Consider the following 16,606-nt stretch of genomic DNA (forward strand, 5'->3'; position numbering starts at 1 on the left):
CCACCTGTTACTAATAGCATGCGCAACTGCTAGTGATACCTGTAACAGGGGTTTAGCAGTACAGAAGGAAGTTTACAAAGTGGTGTGTGTGTGTGTGTGTGTGTGTGTCTGTGTGTGTATAGCTACATCAAAGACAGGTACCTACAATTTGGTACAAGTTGCAGTTCAACAAATAGTGCAGAATAATCTCACCTGTAATACACTATCAATCGAAAGATTGGCAGATGTGAAATTAATAGAATCAGTGCTAATACTCCGGATCCTATCACTCGGCAGAGAAATTGATTTAAGTCAGTAACTAATGTAAAAAATAATGACACCGAATATGTTCCAGTAAAATTGTAAGTACTTTTTTTATTACCATCCCTCCACATTGTAGGAAAATATGTACTGCCTCCCTCTCTGCCCAAGTTTTCCAATCAAAGACGTCTCCCTAACAATAGATATCACCCAAAAATATGATTAAACCTTTAGCACACTGAAATAGCCATTTGGCACCCAATTCCCAATGGTTACAGAGTTAGGCAGCAGGGAAAATGTTAAAACCCTCACCTCTGCAATATCTTATAACAGTATGTACCACATGGTTTGATTGCACAGAATCCGGAACACGGACATACAAGCTTATCAATAATATTACTAATTTGAGTGTATGAAACAAGATACACTGTAGCAGCATCACTCAGTTGTTAACTCCTCAAAGTTTTTGGCCATTTGAAGGGCAAGTGGGTTTAAGTTAACACCTTGAAGATTACAGAGTATGGCAACAACAACCCCTCTAGGTGGCAAACTATCCACCACCGTCTCTGTACTGGGTTTAGGTGGCAACACGAGGAGGACACTGCTAGCTCCAACAGCGCCCCCTGTGTGACTCACGTAGAAGCGCTGCTCACGGCCATGACCATATTCTACCTTACTCGGGATGACACCCCACCCCATTCCATAGTAGCAGTCCGCATCTTTATCCCACGAACACTTGGTGTTGGCCGCAGGGCCCCACACTTTTGCCATAGTGTCACACTTTAGGTACCCTGGAGCTAACTTGTACTTTGAGGTAACATCACAGCATTGAAAGCTGTATAACATGGCATTGGCAAACTTCAGCAGGTCATGTATGTTGGAGATGAAACCACCTCCAGCCCACTTGTAGGAGTTATCCACGTACGGACAGTTGACTAAACGGCCCTTGTCATTGTGTGTGTAGTACCTTAAAAAAACGACATAGGACTTTAATTGAATTGGAGATATTTCTTAACACTGTACATGTCAGGCAGGGACTACAGTATTCCATCTGAGCAGGTGTGAGGAGTGGTCATAAATTTTCCTTTTATATATGAGGCTCTGTTTTAGAAATCATGGTTGATAATATAATAATAGTCAGGCATTTGAAAAAAAATGGAAGAGAAAAAGGATACGATAAAAATATGGAACAGTCTGAAGGTAAAGCAACACATGGAAATTTTATTGGTACGTTAGAAATGTTACTCAAAAAAAGGTAGAAGGATATGCGAGGTATGATGGTTTACACACAAAGAGTCTGACGAGACAGCTGAAACATGTAAAACAGAAAAGAACATGAGAGCAAGTGGTTAAAGAGGTCTTACCTGGATCTGTGGTAAATAATAGGCTCGTTGAGCTCTGCTGAAGTGTGGAACATGCCCAGGTCTCGAAACATCTTGTTCATGACTTTAAGGAAGTCGGTCTTTGCTGCTCCTTCAACCACTGCACTCACAAGGGTCCATCCATGGGTGCTATACAGGAACTCTGTACCTGTGGGAGAGGGATGTTTCAAACATACAGTAATTCCAGGAGACAATTTGTAAAGCTACATGTACATGATTTGCAATTGGCTACTTATACTTACAAACTTATTACTACTACTTGCATAACCAAAAACAATACTGGTATTGTAAATGTACTGCACAGTTCAAGTCTCTTTTCTTGTGAACTAAATAAAACCAAAGTTATTTTTGATGACTTTTAAATTAGTATTGTTGGTAGTTGAGTGTTGCATCCAGTATTGATGATTCTGTTGTACACCTGACTGGGAGCATGCACCCATGAAGAGACACAAATGGAAGAGACACAAATGGAAATCTTTTCCTGCAACTTCAGCTTTGCATCTTGTCTACGATTACGTTTTGAGCAAAATTACAGGCTCTGCTGGGGAAATATTTGAAGAAACATCCTAACTTTGAAAATCAACAGGATGGAGCTGGGATTAGAACAGGACGGAGGAGTGCCACTAGGGGGAGATCCCTGCTAGTACTGTATATGTTGGTCAACTAATACAAATTATGGTAGAGTATTGCTTCTACTGAGGAGCACTAATACATATCAACTGACAGCACAAATAAACCATAACAATTGCACAATTGTTATTAGGAAGTAGGCTATGATAGATCTACATGGTGACATCAAGGCACCACTGTACCTGGTCTGGACATTAAAGGATCATCCTTGAAGAGACTGAGGGCATCTGTGACACTTTTGTAGTGCTTCTTGATGTAGTACTCCTTTAAGGCAAACTCTCCCTTTCCTCGGGTGCCCTTCTTCCCAGCCTGGGTGGTATCAGATTTTCCCACCTCTGTACCGGAATGCTTTTTCTCTGAATCATCTTTATTCTCCTGCAGAACGATGCAAAATACTAAGTGCATGTCAAAACTATAAAGTATTAATATGTATTTGCAATATGAAATATTTTTCTACATATTCCTATAATGAACAACAAAACTTATATCAAAAGTAACACACAATGTAAAAAGTTACAGAAACTATTCTACTAGTACTAGTATTTCCATGCTAGTAGCATGCGTAGTCCAGAGGTTAGCGATCTTGCCTCTGGAACTAGAACCACCGGGTTCGATTCCGGCTGTGTCGCTCACCCGACAAGCATGCTACCGGAAAGGGTCACAGTCTTTAGGACGGGACGTTAAGCCATGGTCCACTGTTCACTGTGGTCAAAAAGAGCTAGGGGAATTTCCCCGGTACAATGAACCTGTAAATACTGTACATAGCGTCTGTCTTCTCTGTCACGACCAGTGGAAGATTAGCTCATCTGTACATTGAGTTCATTTGAGCTAAACTGGTTCGAGATCACTTTCCTTTCCTTTTTTCCATGTCATTGACAAGGAAGCATACCCCTATTAGCTGTATGTAGGAGGAGTCCGTCTCTTCTTTTGTGATTTTGTTCTGTTGTGCCTTGTCAACTTTGTCTTTTCCCTTGTTCTTCTCATAGTGCCTGATCCCAGCCAGATTGGAGACTAGGTGCCTGGTGGTGATGGTAACCTATACAGGATTATAATAATAATGGTTTATTGGTCAGAAGTTACACATGCAACAGCAGCCAGTGCTGAATTGCTGCAGGGTTTACAATCATATAATACAGAACAGATACATATTTGCTCCACACTTGCACTTTGTGGAACTGTCGCAAGGGTCTGGGCAGCTGCCATTTGGCGCCAGTAGGTGACCTTAATACGACCTTCCCCAACCGAAGTCAGGTACCCATTCAGACCTAGCTGGAGTGAAGGAAGTCGTGTAAAGTGCCTTTCCCAAGGCCAAAACATCGGGGCATATCAGGGTTTTGAACCCGAGACCATTCGGTTCTGGGCGAAACACTCTACCGATTGCGCCACACGATGCCACGTTGATGGAGGAATAGAATGTATGGCACAGCAAGTCTTTTATCATTCTTTATAAAATACTTTCAAACACAGGACAAATAAACACAGAAGCAGTTTCATATACTGGAGGCTTCCCAGGGAAGTCATCTACGTGTTGTCCAAGTCCCACAAGATGCATGGCAAGTATTACTCAAAAGCAATCTATAAAATTTTATTCAATACATAATAACATATACTATATTTCATATTCATAATGTGCTATAATCAAGAGAAGTCAAGGGGAAAATATGACAGCACTAATCTCCAAGCAGATGTATGAAGGTTAAATCATAAAGTTTCTCAAGCTCCAGGTTTGCAGAGCACCGGGCGTTTCTACAACTAGAGAACAAGACCTGGTGCTACAGGAACCAGTAGCTTGAGAAATATTCATTTTGATTTTGCCTTTGTACATCCACTTTGAAATTATGACAGTACACTTACAGTTTCTCCCTGGAATGTTTTGACTGGCCATGAGGGGACATACTCCTGTACAGGCTTGTCCAAGTCTACCTTCCCCTCCTGCCACAGTGTGGCCAGGGCTGCCATGGTCAACGGCTTGCTGATACTTGCAATTCTCATGATTGTTGCAGGGTGGCACTTCACTCGGTTCTCTACATCTGAGAAGCCAAAACCTGTGCATAGAAAGAAGGAATGCAATGTGAACTTCAAGTGTTAGGCTTTGTAATAGTGACATATTTCATAGCTGTTGCAAATCATAAGATAGCTATTTTACCAATAATTACACTAATGAAAAATCACAGTTATCTGGAAAGAAACATGTGTAAATGAACAGTGTGCATATCAGATCAAAACACATCTGAATCAGGTCGATGTGTTTTCCTGTGCTGGAGTTTGTCAAGACCATTGATGATCATGTTAGGGTTGTTCTGACACGATATCTGTACTAGAAGTCATCAATAGAATCAAAAAGCTTACAAAGTGAAAGTGTCACTTTGTTTTGTTTGTCCAGTTTAGGGTAATCAATAGATGACAAAATCACATTGTTATATCTTAGCTTTAACAAGTTTAAGATTTAGGTTGACCACTTTTGTCTCACCTTCCGTCCATACCTCCTTCCCATCCACACTTACACTGACCACCATCCCCGGGGCTCCAACCTCATCCTGGAAGTACAAAGTGTTTTCAGCACAATGTTTATTACTTCACACCCAAAGTAGTAAGTTAAGTATTGTTTTGGCTTGTCTGTGACTCTGTCTGTGTGTCTTTACATGTGTGACCATGTGTCTATAAAGCTGTATGTATCAACACACAGCTCAGTTTCTATATAATATGTATTCTGAAAGAGTTCAATATACCAAGGAGGTTAAAAGGAAGAATTTTAACCTATCTTAACCTCCTTGAATATACTATGTATTCTGAAAGAGCAGTGAAGTTTCTGTTCTGCTAGATGTCTGAGGGGGTGAAGTGTGCTATCTCTGATGGCTATAACCACGGTAATTCGGTCTGGGCTCCATACATATCGCCAATGAACGTAACCCCGGTAGCACTGCCATCTGCATAACTTGTGATGCAAGGAGGGTTGATTTTATCTATCTAAACCTCATAAATTCAAAGCTCCTTGCTATAACTTAACCTGGGTCAGGTATCCTCACAAACCCCTGCATTGATAAATGGTACACCCCCCTCTGTTCCAACCTTACCTTGACCCGCTGTACCAAGTCTCTCGCCTCTGTGATGACAGTCTGCCGTCTTGTTGCCTGCTCCTTGGGAGAAGATAACGCACCTTCTTCTGGCAACTGATGTCCCGTGGGCTCCTCACAGTCACTGAGAAACTGACTAACTGAGGACCACAGAGCTACAGATGTCCCGAGTCCGACACCGATCAACCCGGCGAGCCCTCCCACCAACCTGCGGCCACGACAGCTGCCGTGCCACGAGTTATAACTTCGTACCAACGTAGAAGGAGCATGGGGGATGGTAGGCGATCGTCTGTGCATTATTGTCGTGCAAATTTTCCCCGAAACCTCCCTAAAGTTGCGCTAAACCTACACTAACGCCCTCCCCAACTTTGCAGGAACTCCTGGGTATCACACCCCGGTGGTCTCTCACGAAAGTTCACTAAAAGGGACAGACCATTATTTTTCATGGGGATGCATACTTTCTTTACACAAGGGACAGTACTCTGAGTCTCTATCGTCTCACTACGTCCCTGACGAAATCGAACTATTAAAAAGGTTAGAAAACTATGTTTCCGATTGTGTTTTAGTTTTGTTTGTCGGCGTATTCTTTGTAAATGTAAGGATATTGTTCTTTGTTAAAGTTTCGCTTGCACTTGCAGTCGTCCGCGTATGATTAACTTCCTGAAACTGTCCTGCAAAGTTCATACTTTTCGGTGGGCTTTCCTAGTCATCAGTTACCAAGAAATGTTCTCAAAAGTGAGTCATCGCCAACTATGCTCAGGTAATCTGAGTTGTAGACGTACACGATGTTTCATTTCACTCTTTACTGGGACTTTCCCATTTGTTGCACCTGTTTCGGGAAGAAGAACTATTTTGAGGAAGTGATTGGGAGAACAGTTTCCGCTCTTGCCACTTGTACTCGAACGTTTGTATGGAAACAAGATAGTGATCTGTTACCCCGTGACCGCCCAGGCCAAAGTTTTACATTACCTCGTGATTCGGCGGGCATGTGACCTTACTTTTAGTTCATATACTTGGCACCATGTCGGTCGGACTTCTCAGTGCTTTACTGTGCGTGGTGGTCAGTTTTTCTCCCGGTGTACTGACCACACCACTGGACGACTACGTCAACAAGCCGGACCCTCACTACTCCTACCACGAGGTGTTGGAATGGCGTCTGAAGGGTCCCGGTTACACCATGTACCTCCTCAACATGACCTCACAACAATGGCTCACAGGTGAGACAAACATTCAGGCAAACCTCGTTGTACTACATGTTTCTTAACGTGATTCAAAATCTGTAGCCGGTTGGGGAAAAACAGGAGAAATTTCAAAACTGTCATCAAACAAGGTTTTAACTGGTTCCCCCATTTGTAAACTTGTAAAAACATTATTTGCCTTAGCCAAACTTGAATATAAGCTACTGTAGACATGCCAGGCGTAACGTTAAAAGTGCCGTCCAGATGATATTGTTCTAGTATGTCTACTTCTACTTACAATACAGAGGAAGACGTTAGCCGTTCGATCTGGTGGCACTACCTGACCGTCACTATCCCAGACAACATCACCCATCCTGAGGCATCCTTTATGTTCATAGAGGGAGGAGGAAATGATAACCCGGAAAGGTATCGACATTGTCACTTTCTTTCATGCAAGGACGTTATGATATTCCTGTTATGGTCACTGTCTCCTCTGCTGTCTATTTGTCGAGGTATTGCTTGTATTGCTCCTCTCCGTCCAAGCAGAGGAGTGGGTCCGGCAGGTTTTGACGTGTTTTTAGGCGTTTTTGTCGGGCTTTCTACTTTGTCATGTTTCTTTTTGTGAACAAAGTAGAAAGCCCGACAAAAACGCCTAAAAACACGTCAAAAACCTGCCGGACCCACTCCTCTGCTTGGAGAGTATGTATTGCATGCTCATGTTTTTCTACAGTTCACAATCGGTCATACAAATTTGCCCTGTATTTTATTACAGCCTTCCCGATCATAACGACAACTTTATCGGGCTGACCCATATGTTTGCGCTGTCAACAGGAAGGTATGAAATCAATTAGTACAACACTACGGTAAACATAGATATATGACATCATACACTATTTTGATTGGAGTCTTTTGGAGTTCAACCCTCTCCGTTACTAGTGGAGGTTTACTGGAGTTCAATCCTCTGCCTCTGTCTACCTATTAGTGACAGCGACATAGATGATATAGAATTACAATCAACGTACAGCTAATATAGAATTAACTGAATATTGCACAAGCGATACATTAATCATTATCGATTCTGCCTTCCCCTAGTGTCGGTGCGGACTTGAAACAGATCCCCAACCAGCACCTCGTGTTTAAGGTAAATGTCCGACAACCAGCGCTTGCAATAATTACCTTCACCAAGAAGGTATTGTTGTTCATTGTTGTTTATCTGTGTGTGTGTGTGTGTGTGTTTGTGTGTGTGTGTGTGTGTGTGTGTGTGTGTGTGTGTGTGTGTGTGTGTGTGTGCTTGTGGACAGCATAGATTAGGACGCTGTGGATGATTCCTCAAGATATTTGATAGGTGGGCAGAGGTTGAAAAAACAAAGGTCAAGTTTGATTATTAGCGTCGTTTAACGGTACTGCAACGGAACTTCTGGTTTTGACATCTTCTGTTCTGCATAAATGATGTCTAATTGCAAGACTTCTATAGCGGTTAATGACGGAAATTCCCTACTTGCGTAAAAGTAAACTTTATTAGACATGGATCATGCACATCAGGGCCTCGTGCACACTATTTATGAGTAAATGATTCAGTAGCTTTATTTGCTAAGATGCGACTTTCATCTTTTGAACAACTCGTGGTATTTGGGTAGATAAGATGATAAATTGACTACGTCAATTACTAAGTAAACTTTATTAGACATGGATCATGCACATCAGGGCCTCGTGCACACTATTTATGAGTAAATGATTCAGTAGCTTTATTTGCTAAGATGCGACTTTCATATTTTGAACAACTCGTGGTATTTGGGTAGATAAGATGATGAATTGACTAAATTTGTACAAATGAGCACCTAATTTTCATGATCAATGAGAAGCACTTATTTTACGTCACCCGAATATTTGACGAAGTTATAAGGTCGTGTAACTCTAGTTGATAATACAATGTCTGCCACGACTTAGAATTATTTCTTACTCGTTCAGCATGAATGAACGTAATATCTGTATAGGAATGTTGATCATTTTGCCAGTCTATATATGATTTATTGTTACTTTTGTCTTTACAACTCCCTGTTTTCCTCGCATTGCAGAACGACTCACTACAAAAGCGTCGTTCTGAAGACGCCATCATCGCGTTCACGTGGAGACACTTCCTGGACAACCCGGACCAGCCCGAGTGGCTGCTCAGGAACCCCATGACAAAGGTAGCATGTCTATGTCAGCGAAAATAAAACATTCCATGGTGTGTGCTACTTTCGCACAATCCTTGTTTTTGGCGACACCTCAGGAGCGAGCCTAATGAAATAGTATTATGTGCAGTCTGCAAGAATTCTAGGAATTGTACAGGAATGTGTCCACAGTAATTTCAGTCCGCAGAACAATAACTCAATACTGGCTGGACCGATTTTCTCCATATCTGGTAGGTCTTTGTAAGACCTCGAAATAATTGGATTTTGGACCCCCTAGCAACTTTCTATGCTGCTGCAGTAGGAGTTTTGCTTTTGAAATCACCTGGTCTGAACATGCCATGGTCATGATTCTTTAGGGATAGATTGACTGATCGTCATGATTTTTATTATGTATGTAGCTTATTAGTTATCCTTATAAATCCTTACTGATAGGTAATATAATTATAACTGATGTGTTATTAATTGTTATTTATCACGTACTAGCATGTTGAACATCTATTTTGAAGGCAGCTGTGCGGGCGATGGACACAGTGCAAGACTTCGTGAAGAAAATGACTGGGAATCAACCAGAGAAGTTTCTGGTAGCAGGGGCGTCAAAAGTATGTGATGTTGTTATTTCTTAATACATATAATAAGTTAACCAGAAATATTTCTGACATGTATTTTACATGGTACTTGTATTGTTAACTTGAGGGTGTATCAACAGTATTACTGATGTTTCCTGATAGCGCGGTTGGACCACTTGGACCACTGCTGCGGTCGACAAGAGAGTGTTTGCCATCGCTCCTATGGTCATGGACCTCCTGAACCTACAGAAGGTATGTATGTGAAGATACAGAAGAGACTATTGGCTATTTTCTGTTGTTTCCGCTAGGCATGTCATACTGGAGATCTAAAGCAAGTGGTTTCCGTGTTTATTTTCTCCTTCACAAAGTAAATATTACAACAGTACGACTGCTCAAGACAAACTAAATGAGTGCGTTTTGTCGTAAAGAGTAAGCTATCGACGTCGCTAAAAAATTCTTCTTTTTTTTTTAAATCATGGACAGAATCTGCACCACTTTTACCGAGCACTGGGAGGTTGGACGTTTGCTTTTGACGACTACTTTGACAGCAACATTACGGGCCGACTTGACGACCCAAATATAGAGAAAATGGCAGCCATCATTGACCCACTCGGTAAGACTACTTTTGTGATTATCATTTACATGCATGGGATTCTGAATCATACTAAAAATGGCATATTTCACGGTCAATAGAATAACCCAAACATAAGAGTATGAAAGTGGTCTTTTTACAACCATTTCCCAGCCTACAAGGATCGGCTGACAATGCCTAAGTACATCATTGGGACGGGAGGGGACGAGTTCTTCATGCCGGACGATTCCTACTTCTACTGGGACCAGCTGGAAGGGGAGAAATATAGAAGGTAAAGTCAAACAACATTGAGAATGTTAACCCCTAGGGCGAATTAGATAAGCGACACTTTTGCTTGTGAAATTGAGTTATGTATACACTGTAACCTTGCCAATTGTGTCTGAATAGAATACATGTTAGCTTGATTTGAATTGCTAGCTATGCATGGCTCGTAATCAAATAGAAGTGAGACAATGACTTTGGCCCATTCTATAGATACGTGCTGTACTCTTTTTCAACCATCATGAGTTCCAATTTGACCAAGTGTTCTTGTCAAACATGCACAGATGGATACCGAATGCTGAACACTCTATGGCTGGTCATGAAATCAGCCTGTTCTTTGGAATCCGGGCATTTTTCTTCAGCATTGTGGAGGTATCATTTCAATCTTTTTTCGACCTTTGGTGGTAAATGTAAAGGATAATATGAGTGCAAGTCCAGATTCTGCAAGGTAGCAATCTCTTACTGGCGAAAAGAGGGGATGGCGGATGTCTTATCCCGTCTTTTCACCATAAGGAGTTTGTATAGTGTCTTTCTGGCGAAATATGGGATAAAACCATCACAATACCACTATCCCGACAATTTCGTTTATCCCGGATTTAATGCTACTATACAATACAGCGCTAAATAATAGGGATAAATAATCAAGTCTACATATTTCTTCTATATGGACGAAAAGTTGATGTAATGAACGTGTTTGTTCACAGGACTCGCCGCTACCTAAGATGACGTGGACGAGAGAAACGGTAAGTGACCTATAGTCTGATCATCACAACTTTTATCTGACAAAGAGCGTTTGAAACGTTTACCACGGTTTAGCTAATCTCCAAGCAGATCTCCACGGTGCCAAAATCGTACAAGCTAGCCAGAGAAGCTCCAGTCAGCCAGAGAAGTTGTCAGGCACCGTTGCAAAAAAACCTCCTTCTGCCAGTTGGATATGGTCTTTGCAACCGCTGGGTCTGCTTGGAGACTACGGTTTAGCATGCATGAAGGAAATGACCTATGATTTTTCAAACAGACATAAAACGATACGGATTCATTTCACGAACGAGTCAATCAAATACACTCTGTGACGCTTCCGTGTTTTTACCGAAATACACGAAACACACCACCGAAGTACATGAAATACACATGAAGATGGGCGAAATCTACCGAAATACAGTATGATTTGCTGAGTAAACATCACGGGTTGCTATGTTTCGCATGAGATGATGTCTTTCTGACCCTGGCGACAAGAACGAGACAGAAAATACGGATACCGGCCCAAATAATCAAATTCCACCGGGATCGTCAAGTACGTCAAGTACCCACTACGCACTGTACAGTATTGGCCTGTAATTCTTATGAATTATGTATATTCTTTTTAGGGTCCAAGAAGCGGCAAGATAACGCTACAGACTAACGTAAAACCTATGATCATCCGGTCATTCCACGCTCGCACACTTGATGGTAAAAGGTTAGTAGCTGGTACATTCTATCCTAATTCTGTTACAGTATATGATACGTAGAATTCTTCTTTAGTCACTGACGAAAGATAGCAGATGCTGTCTGAAACGTCTGACTGTTCCAAAATTTTATCCAGTTGCTTGAGTAACTATTTTTGGCGGATCTTATTACCTGGATGTCTAACATTCATCAACGATACGTAGAATGGTTGTGGCGGATGGGTAGTGAACAGATTCCCGTGTTTAATTTGTTAGCGAACTAAAAACGATTTGCATTTTTCTTTCCTCAGACGTGACTTTCGTCTGGTAAATCAACCACCCGGAGAGTCGAAACCACAACCACACCCCGTCATCTGGCTGCCAGAGGACGTACAAGATATGGTAAATTTACACCACGATGCTCTGTGATTCTTAACTAAGTCACGTTATCAGTAATGTTTTGACGTAACCTAACCAGTATTTTGCAAAAAAAACCGAATAGACTAACAAGATATGGCAAATTTTCAATACGATGTTCTTTAGATCTGGTCCGAGAGAAAGTCAAGTTACATTTGTATCAGCAATGTTCTAACGTAACCGAACCATACAGTATTTTGCCAAGACATGAACTGATGAGAAAGTCCCAAAAGTGTTAGGTGTGTAGTTTGTATTGCTGCAGAAATGCCAATAAGATCCCCCCCCTTCTTTGCCAATTTCTTTACCAAACGATACTCAGAGATGTAATACTTTTATATATGATTCTTTTCTTTATACATGTATGAAATTCTATTCTTCAGGGAAATGGGACATACGTTGCAGAGTTTGATTTCCCCGATGTCGGATGGCTCGCGTTCTTTATCCAGGTGGGTGAGTGTGCTAGGCACAATTTCCAGCATCTTCACTGATATGATACGTTTTCCCAGTGCATTGTCACTTATAAACTACCCAGCATTTCTATCAGTTACGTCAGCATGATGATCGAATGTAAAGATTCTGTTTTCTTATCTGGACCTGTACTGTTGTTTCCCCAGGCCACGTTCCCGGCTCCCCATGGAACTGCTCTTGAGTTCACCACCGAGGTGCACATCATTCCGGAAACCTTCCCCTTCCCAGACTGCCACGGGGCCGACTGCAGGGGGACTCTTCTCTAAACCCTCAGGGCAAATTCAACATAATACAAGGAGCCTACTCTACTTATATATAGGATTGTTCAAGAATGAACACTGTTAGAATACATCGAGCTTTGTATGTATGATCTGTTACAACTTTATCGCCTGTTGCTGTAAGGAGAATGAATTTACTATCATAGTTGTTCTTGGCAAATTGTCGGTAAATAAAAATGCTACATGTACTGTACCAGGCAGAACTTGGACTGACAGTCACAATAAACATCTTCCATGTGTATGTCATTCGTGGTTTCTTATGTATCTTCTTTTAAGAAGCATGTATATATATATATACATATGCGTATATGTCAATCAATGTTTGTTAGGAAACGGCTTAACAGTACAATATCTGTGTCTAATTAAGGGTTAATGACCCGCCCCGAGGTGTATATGGTGTCATAACGCCTGGTCATGTGCTATAACCACCGAATAAAACCACCAAGTGAGCGAAGCGAACGAGGTGGTTTTATGAGGTGGTTATAGCACATGACCAGGCGTTATGACACCATATACACCGAGGAACAGGCGGGTCATTAACGTTATTATCACATAGCCTATCCAAACTGACCCATATAAGAGAGACAAATTTCTGTATAATACATAGATTCTTTATTTAATACTATACATGTAAAATCAATCCATTGTACATATGATCTTCATATAATCCAATGTAAACAAGCGGTGACTTGTCTTCGAGCCCACACGGTTATAAATTGACAGGTTGTTAGACGCCTAGGTGTGGTAAGAATCGTACATGTTTACCTCCCCTTTGCCGCAAGTTGTAGTTTCCCCGGATAATTATTACTCAAGCCGGGAAAAAAATCCCACAGAAGCGTACACATATCGAGCCGAGATCATTGTAGGTACAAACCTGTAAGAATTTGGGCGATTTTGACCGTAATTCTTTCGATGCCAACACATCGGTTTCGGGAAGTTACGTGTTCGTGACTTGGGCCATGGGGAGGGGGGCGTTTGTTTTTAACAAGACGACATCACTTTGCCAATTTTCGTCAGGTAAAACCCCTCAGAAACGTGAACATACCGGTCTGGGGTCCTCTTGGGTAGAAACGTAGGAGGTTTCATGGGCGATTTCTTTGTCTGCCATGATTTGCTACTTCGGGAAATACAATGTGATGAGTGGGGAGGGGACTCTGTGTGCCCGCTGCTTCTTGTTGGTCACACTCGTCAGCTTCCTTGCCCCTCAACCGCTGAAGTATGTTCCTGGGCGTCTTCCCCAACTTCCCATGACCCGAAAACTGACTCTACGTCGGCGTCTGACGCAAATATACAAATGTAACTGCCTCCTTTGTCAGTACTGGACAACCAGTACGGAAGTGGTCGTCAGAACAGGAGCTCCAGTACTGAGACTTTCTCAGTACTGGACTTCCTGTACTGGGCAGCTTCAGTACTGGGAACCCTCCTGTCAGGACTGAAACCAAGTGCTGAGACTCTAACGACCGTCTAACGTTATTTTCAGGGCTGCATCTCTTCGATGCTTTTTCCCCACTTCAAAGCTATTGTTTGGAAGACGTTCGAATGAAGAAAGAAAAAATACAGTATCACATTCCGTTACGTTTCAACGACGACAACATATCCTTGTGGCTTGTGCCTTTATCGGGAGAAAACGTACACTGAAATAATAATGTACTTTATATTTAAATACCTACCAAAATCTATGTCCATAACCAAGGAGCTCCTTGCCATAACCAAGGCACAAAGCAGTACTACCTAAACGTTAGTATGTACAAGCATTGAAATGTACAGACAACTAAATCCAAAACTGTCCAGTCGGTCCAAACAATGGATCATCCCAGTACCGTATAGAACGTGAGTACAGGACGCCCAGTTCCGAAATAATTTGAGGTCTCGGCTTCCAGTACTGAAGTCTCACTATTTACTGGTAAATCCAGTACGGAACCCGTTACATCCGTAAATCGGCACTCGGTTATCCAGTGCTGAATGACCTCCGCACTGGGTAACCAGTACCGAATGACCGTTGACCTAGCCGGAACGCAAATCCGTACTGGAACCCGAGTACCGAAAGGCGTTCAGCTCTGGAACCCGAGTACCGAAACAAATTCAGTTCAGGACGTCCAGTGCTGACGAAGCTTCGGTACTGGAATAAAGCCGTTCCGTACTGGAATTCTTGTACGGAACTTCCTTCCGTACTGGGGGCCGAGTATCGGCGCTATTTTCTCCACGGTTTCCGTACTGGGCGCCCAGTAAGGAGCCGGTTACATCTGTATATTTGCGCGTCTGACAGTTCCTCGACGAAAAACTGTGGTACTCTTATGGCGGACGTTCGAACGCGTTCTGCGAACGATCGTCTGGGCCGGTTACACTTTGACGGCGGGGGTGTGAAAAATATTGTTTTTAGTCCTTCCGTTTGAATTTTACTTGAATTGAATTTTTTTCCTTTTTTTCATGAATTCTTCATGTATTCTTAGGACATTTGGGGGAATTTTAAGACAATAAAGATATTTTAAACAAGGTTAAGAAAAAGATGCATCAAAAAGATACCCCCATCTACAAAATGCAACGGTTTTGTTATGGCATGACGTCAATAAGTGGTGTGTTATGGCGTGATAACAGACCACTTATTGTGGGCAATGGAGGCTTCTGATTGGTCGACACCATCTGGCCATGTGATAATTAAGGGTTAATGACCCGCCCCGAGGTGTATATGGTGTCATAACGCATGGCCATGTGCTATAACCACCGAATAAAACCACCGAGTGAGCGAAGCGAACGAGGTGGTTTTATGAGGTTGTTATAGCACATGACCAGGCGTTATGACACCATATACACCGAGGAAGAGGCGGGTCATTAACGTTATTATCATATAGCTTATCCAAACTGACGCATATAAGAGTAGACAATTTCTGTTTGACGCATAGATCCCTTATACTATTAAGAATGCATTTCAGAATTCACATTTGTCCTTTATTAACAGAAGATGATGAAGAATATGTACAACTGTTGCCTGATTTATTTATTTCAACCACACAGGATAGGAGGGTCGGTTTCAGGTCAGTCAGAAAATGTTATCATTGAAGAATCTCCCTGCAACATGACCTCAGATAAACCTGAATAGAACACAGGTTCTTTGGCCAGCAGGAAATGGAACGCGCGGAACCTTAGATAGAACGTGGTTTCTTTGGCCAACAGCAAATGGAACACGCGGAACATTTTTGGGAATTTTAAATTTGTTTTCCCTTTTTCATGTATTCTAAGGAATTTTTAGGAATTCTAAGACAATAAAGATTTTTTTAAACAAGGTTAAGAAAAAGATTCATCAAATAGATACCCCCTCTACAAAATGAAACGGTTATAAAGATTTTTTAAACAAGGTTAAGAAAAGGATTCATCAAAAAGATACCCCCTCTGCAAAATGGAACGGTTGTGTTCTGACATGACGTCAATAAGTGGTGTGTTATGGCGTGATAACAGACCACTTATTGTGGGCAATGGTGGCTTCTGATTGGACGACGCCATCTACCTATGTGATAATATATATTAATTCACGGATTACGCTTAGAATAGACAATTGATGGAGTGAACAGATTTTTTTATTAGTATATGTATATTGTATAAGCTGCTCAGGACGTTAACTGGGCCTTGTTAACATGTTCACTACTTTCCAAACAAAAATTATTGGCTTTACAGCCGAAATCACTTTTGCGTAAATGTAAATGTAGCACATCTAATTAGTTAGCTACTACTCAACATACATAACCCATGGACGTTAACCTAATCATTCTCTCTCACCTAACACCTAAACCTCCTCCCCACCCTCACATCACTCCCCGTCTATCTTCCCTTTAGCTGGGCTGTTACATATTCGTTCCATTGTTAGGATAGTACGTCACAGAAGCATGTTAACAGACCTTTTGACCCCAATGACATTAGTAGGTGACAGCAA

The 16,606-nt window shown here is 41.7% G+C and overlaps 2 protein-coding genes across 3 annotated transcripts; one reads left to right on the forward strand and one right to left on the reverse strand.

The window, feature by feature from the left end:
• Positions 1-334: 334 nt before the first annotated feature.
• LOC136439965 (serine beta-lactamase-like protein LACTB, mitochondrial) lies at positions 335-5,802 on the reverse strand. Of its 2 annotated transcripts, none has more exons than XM_066435665.1 (7): positions 5,327-5,796; positions 4,723-4,789; positions 4,107-4,297; positions 3,142-3,288; positions 2,435-2,627; positions 1,605-1,770; positions 335-1,207 (listed from the first exon to the last, which is right to left on the reverse strand). In XM_066435665.1, exons 1-7 carry the CDS (start codon positions 5,621-5,623, stop codon positions 679-681), a joined length of 1,590 nt encoding a protein of 529 aa, XP_066291762.1. In that variant the 5' UTR covers positions 5,624-5,796; the 3' UTR covers positions 335-678. The 2 variants fall into 2 exon arrangements, with proteins under 2 accessions (XP_066291762.1, XP_066291763.1); XM_066435666.1 differs by having other exon boundaries at positions 1,114-1,227; positions 5,327-5,802.
• Positions 5,803-5,962: 160 nt separating this feature from the next.
• LOC136439786 (autocrine proliferation repressor protein A-like) lies at positions 5,963-12,927 on the forward strand. The gene is made up of 15 exons (XM_066435365.1): positions 5,963-6,543; positions 6,810-6,930; positions 7,277-7,339; positions 7,597-7,645; positions 8,580-8,693; positions 9,185-9,277; positions 9,407-9,496; positions 9,728-9,857; positions 9,990-10,107; positions 10,382-10,469; positions 10,802-10,840; positions 11,462-11,550; positions 11,830-11,920; positions 12,316-12,381; positions 12,550-12,927. Exons 1-15 carry the CDS (start codon positions 6,348-6,350, stop codon positions 12,667-12,669), a joined length of 1,467 nt encoding a protein of 488 aa, XP_066291462.1. The 5' UTR covers positions 5,963-6,347; the 3' UTR covers positions 12,670-12,927.
• The last annotated feature ends 3,679 nt before the right edge of the window (positions 12,928-16,606 follow it).

This window comes from Branchiostoma lanceolatum, chromosome 8 (genome assembly GCF_035083965.1).
Source record: "Branchiostoma lanceolatum isolate klBraLanc5 chromosome 8, klBraLanc5.hap2, whole genome shotgun sequence".
NCBI lineage: Eukaryota > Metazoa > Chordata > Leptocardii > Amphioxiformes > Branchiostomatidae > Branchiostoma > Branchiostoma lanceolatum.

Excerpts from the sequence above, each read along its gene's own strand:
- LOC136439965 (XM_066435665.1), bottom strand. The coding sequence starts at position 5,623 with ATGCACAGACGATCGCCTACCATCCCCCATGCTCCTTCTACGTTGGTA. Across the intron at positions 4,790-5,326 it reads ACTTGGTACAGCGGGTCAAG|GATGAGGTTGGAGCCCCGGG; the intron begins GTAAGGTTGGAA and ends TTGTACTTCCAG. Across the intron at positions 4,298-4,722 it reads GAAGGAGGTATGGACGGAAG|GTTTTGGCTTCTCAGATGTA; the intron begins GTGAGACAAAAG and ends TTCTATGCACAG.
- LOC136439786 (XM_066435365.1), top strand. The coding sequence starts at position 6,348 with ATGTCGGTCGGACTTCTCAGTGCTTTACTGTGCGTGGTGGTCAGTTTT. Across the intron at positions 6,544-6,809 it reads CTCACAACAATGGCTCACAG|AGGAAGACGTTAGCCGTTCG; the intron begins GTGAGACAAACA and ends CTTACAATACAG. Across the intron at positions 11,921-12,315 it reads CAGAGGACGTACAAGATATG|GGAAATGGGACATACGTTGC; the intron begins GTAAATTTACAC and ends TCTATTCTTCAG.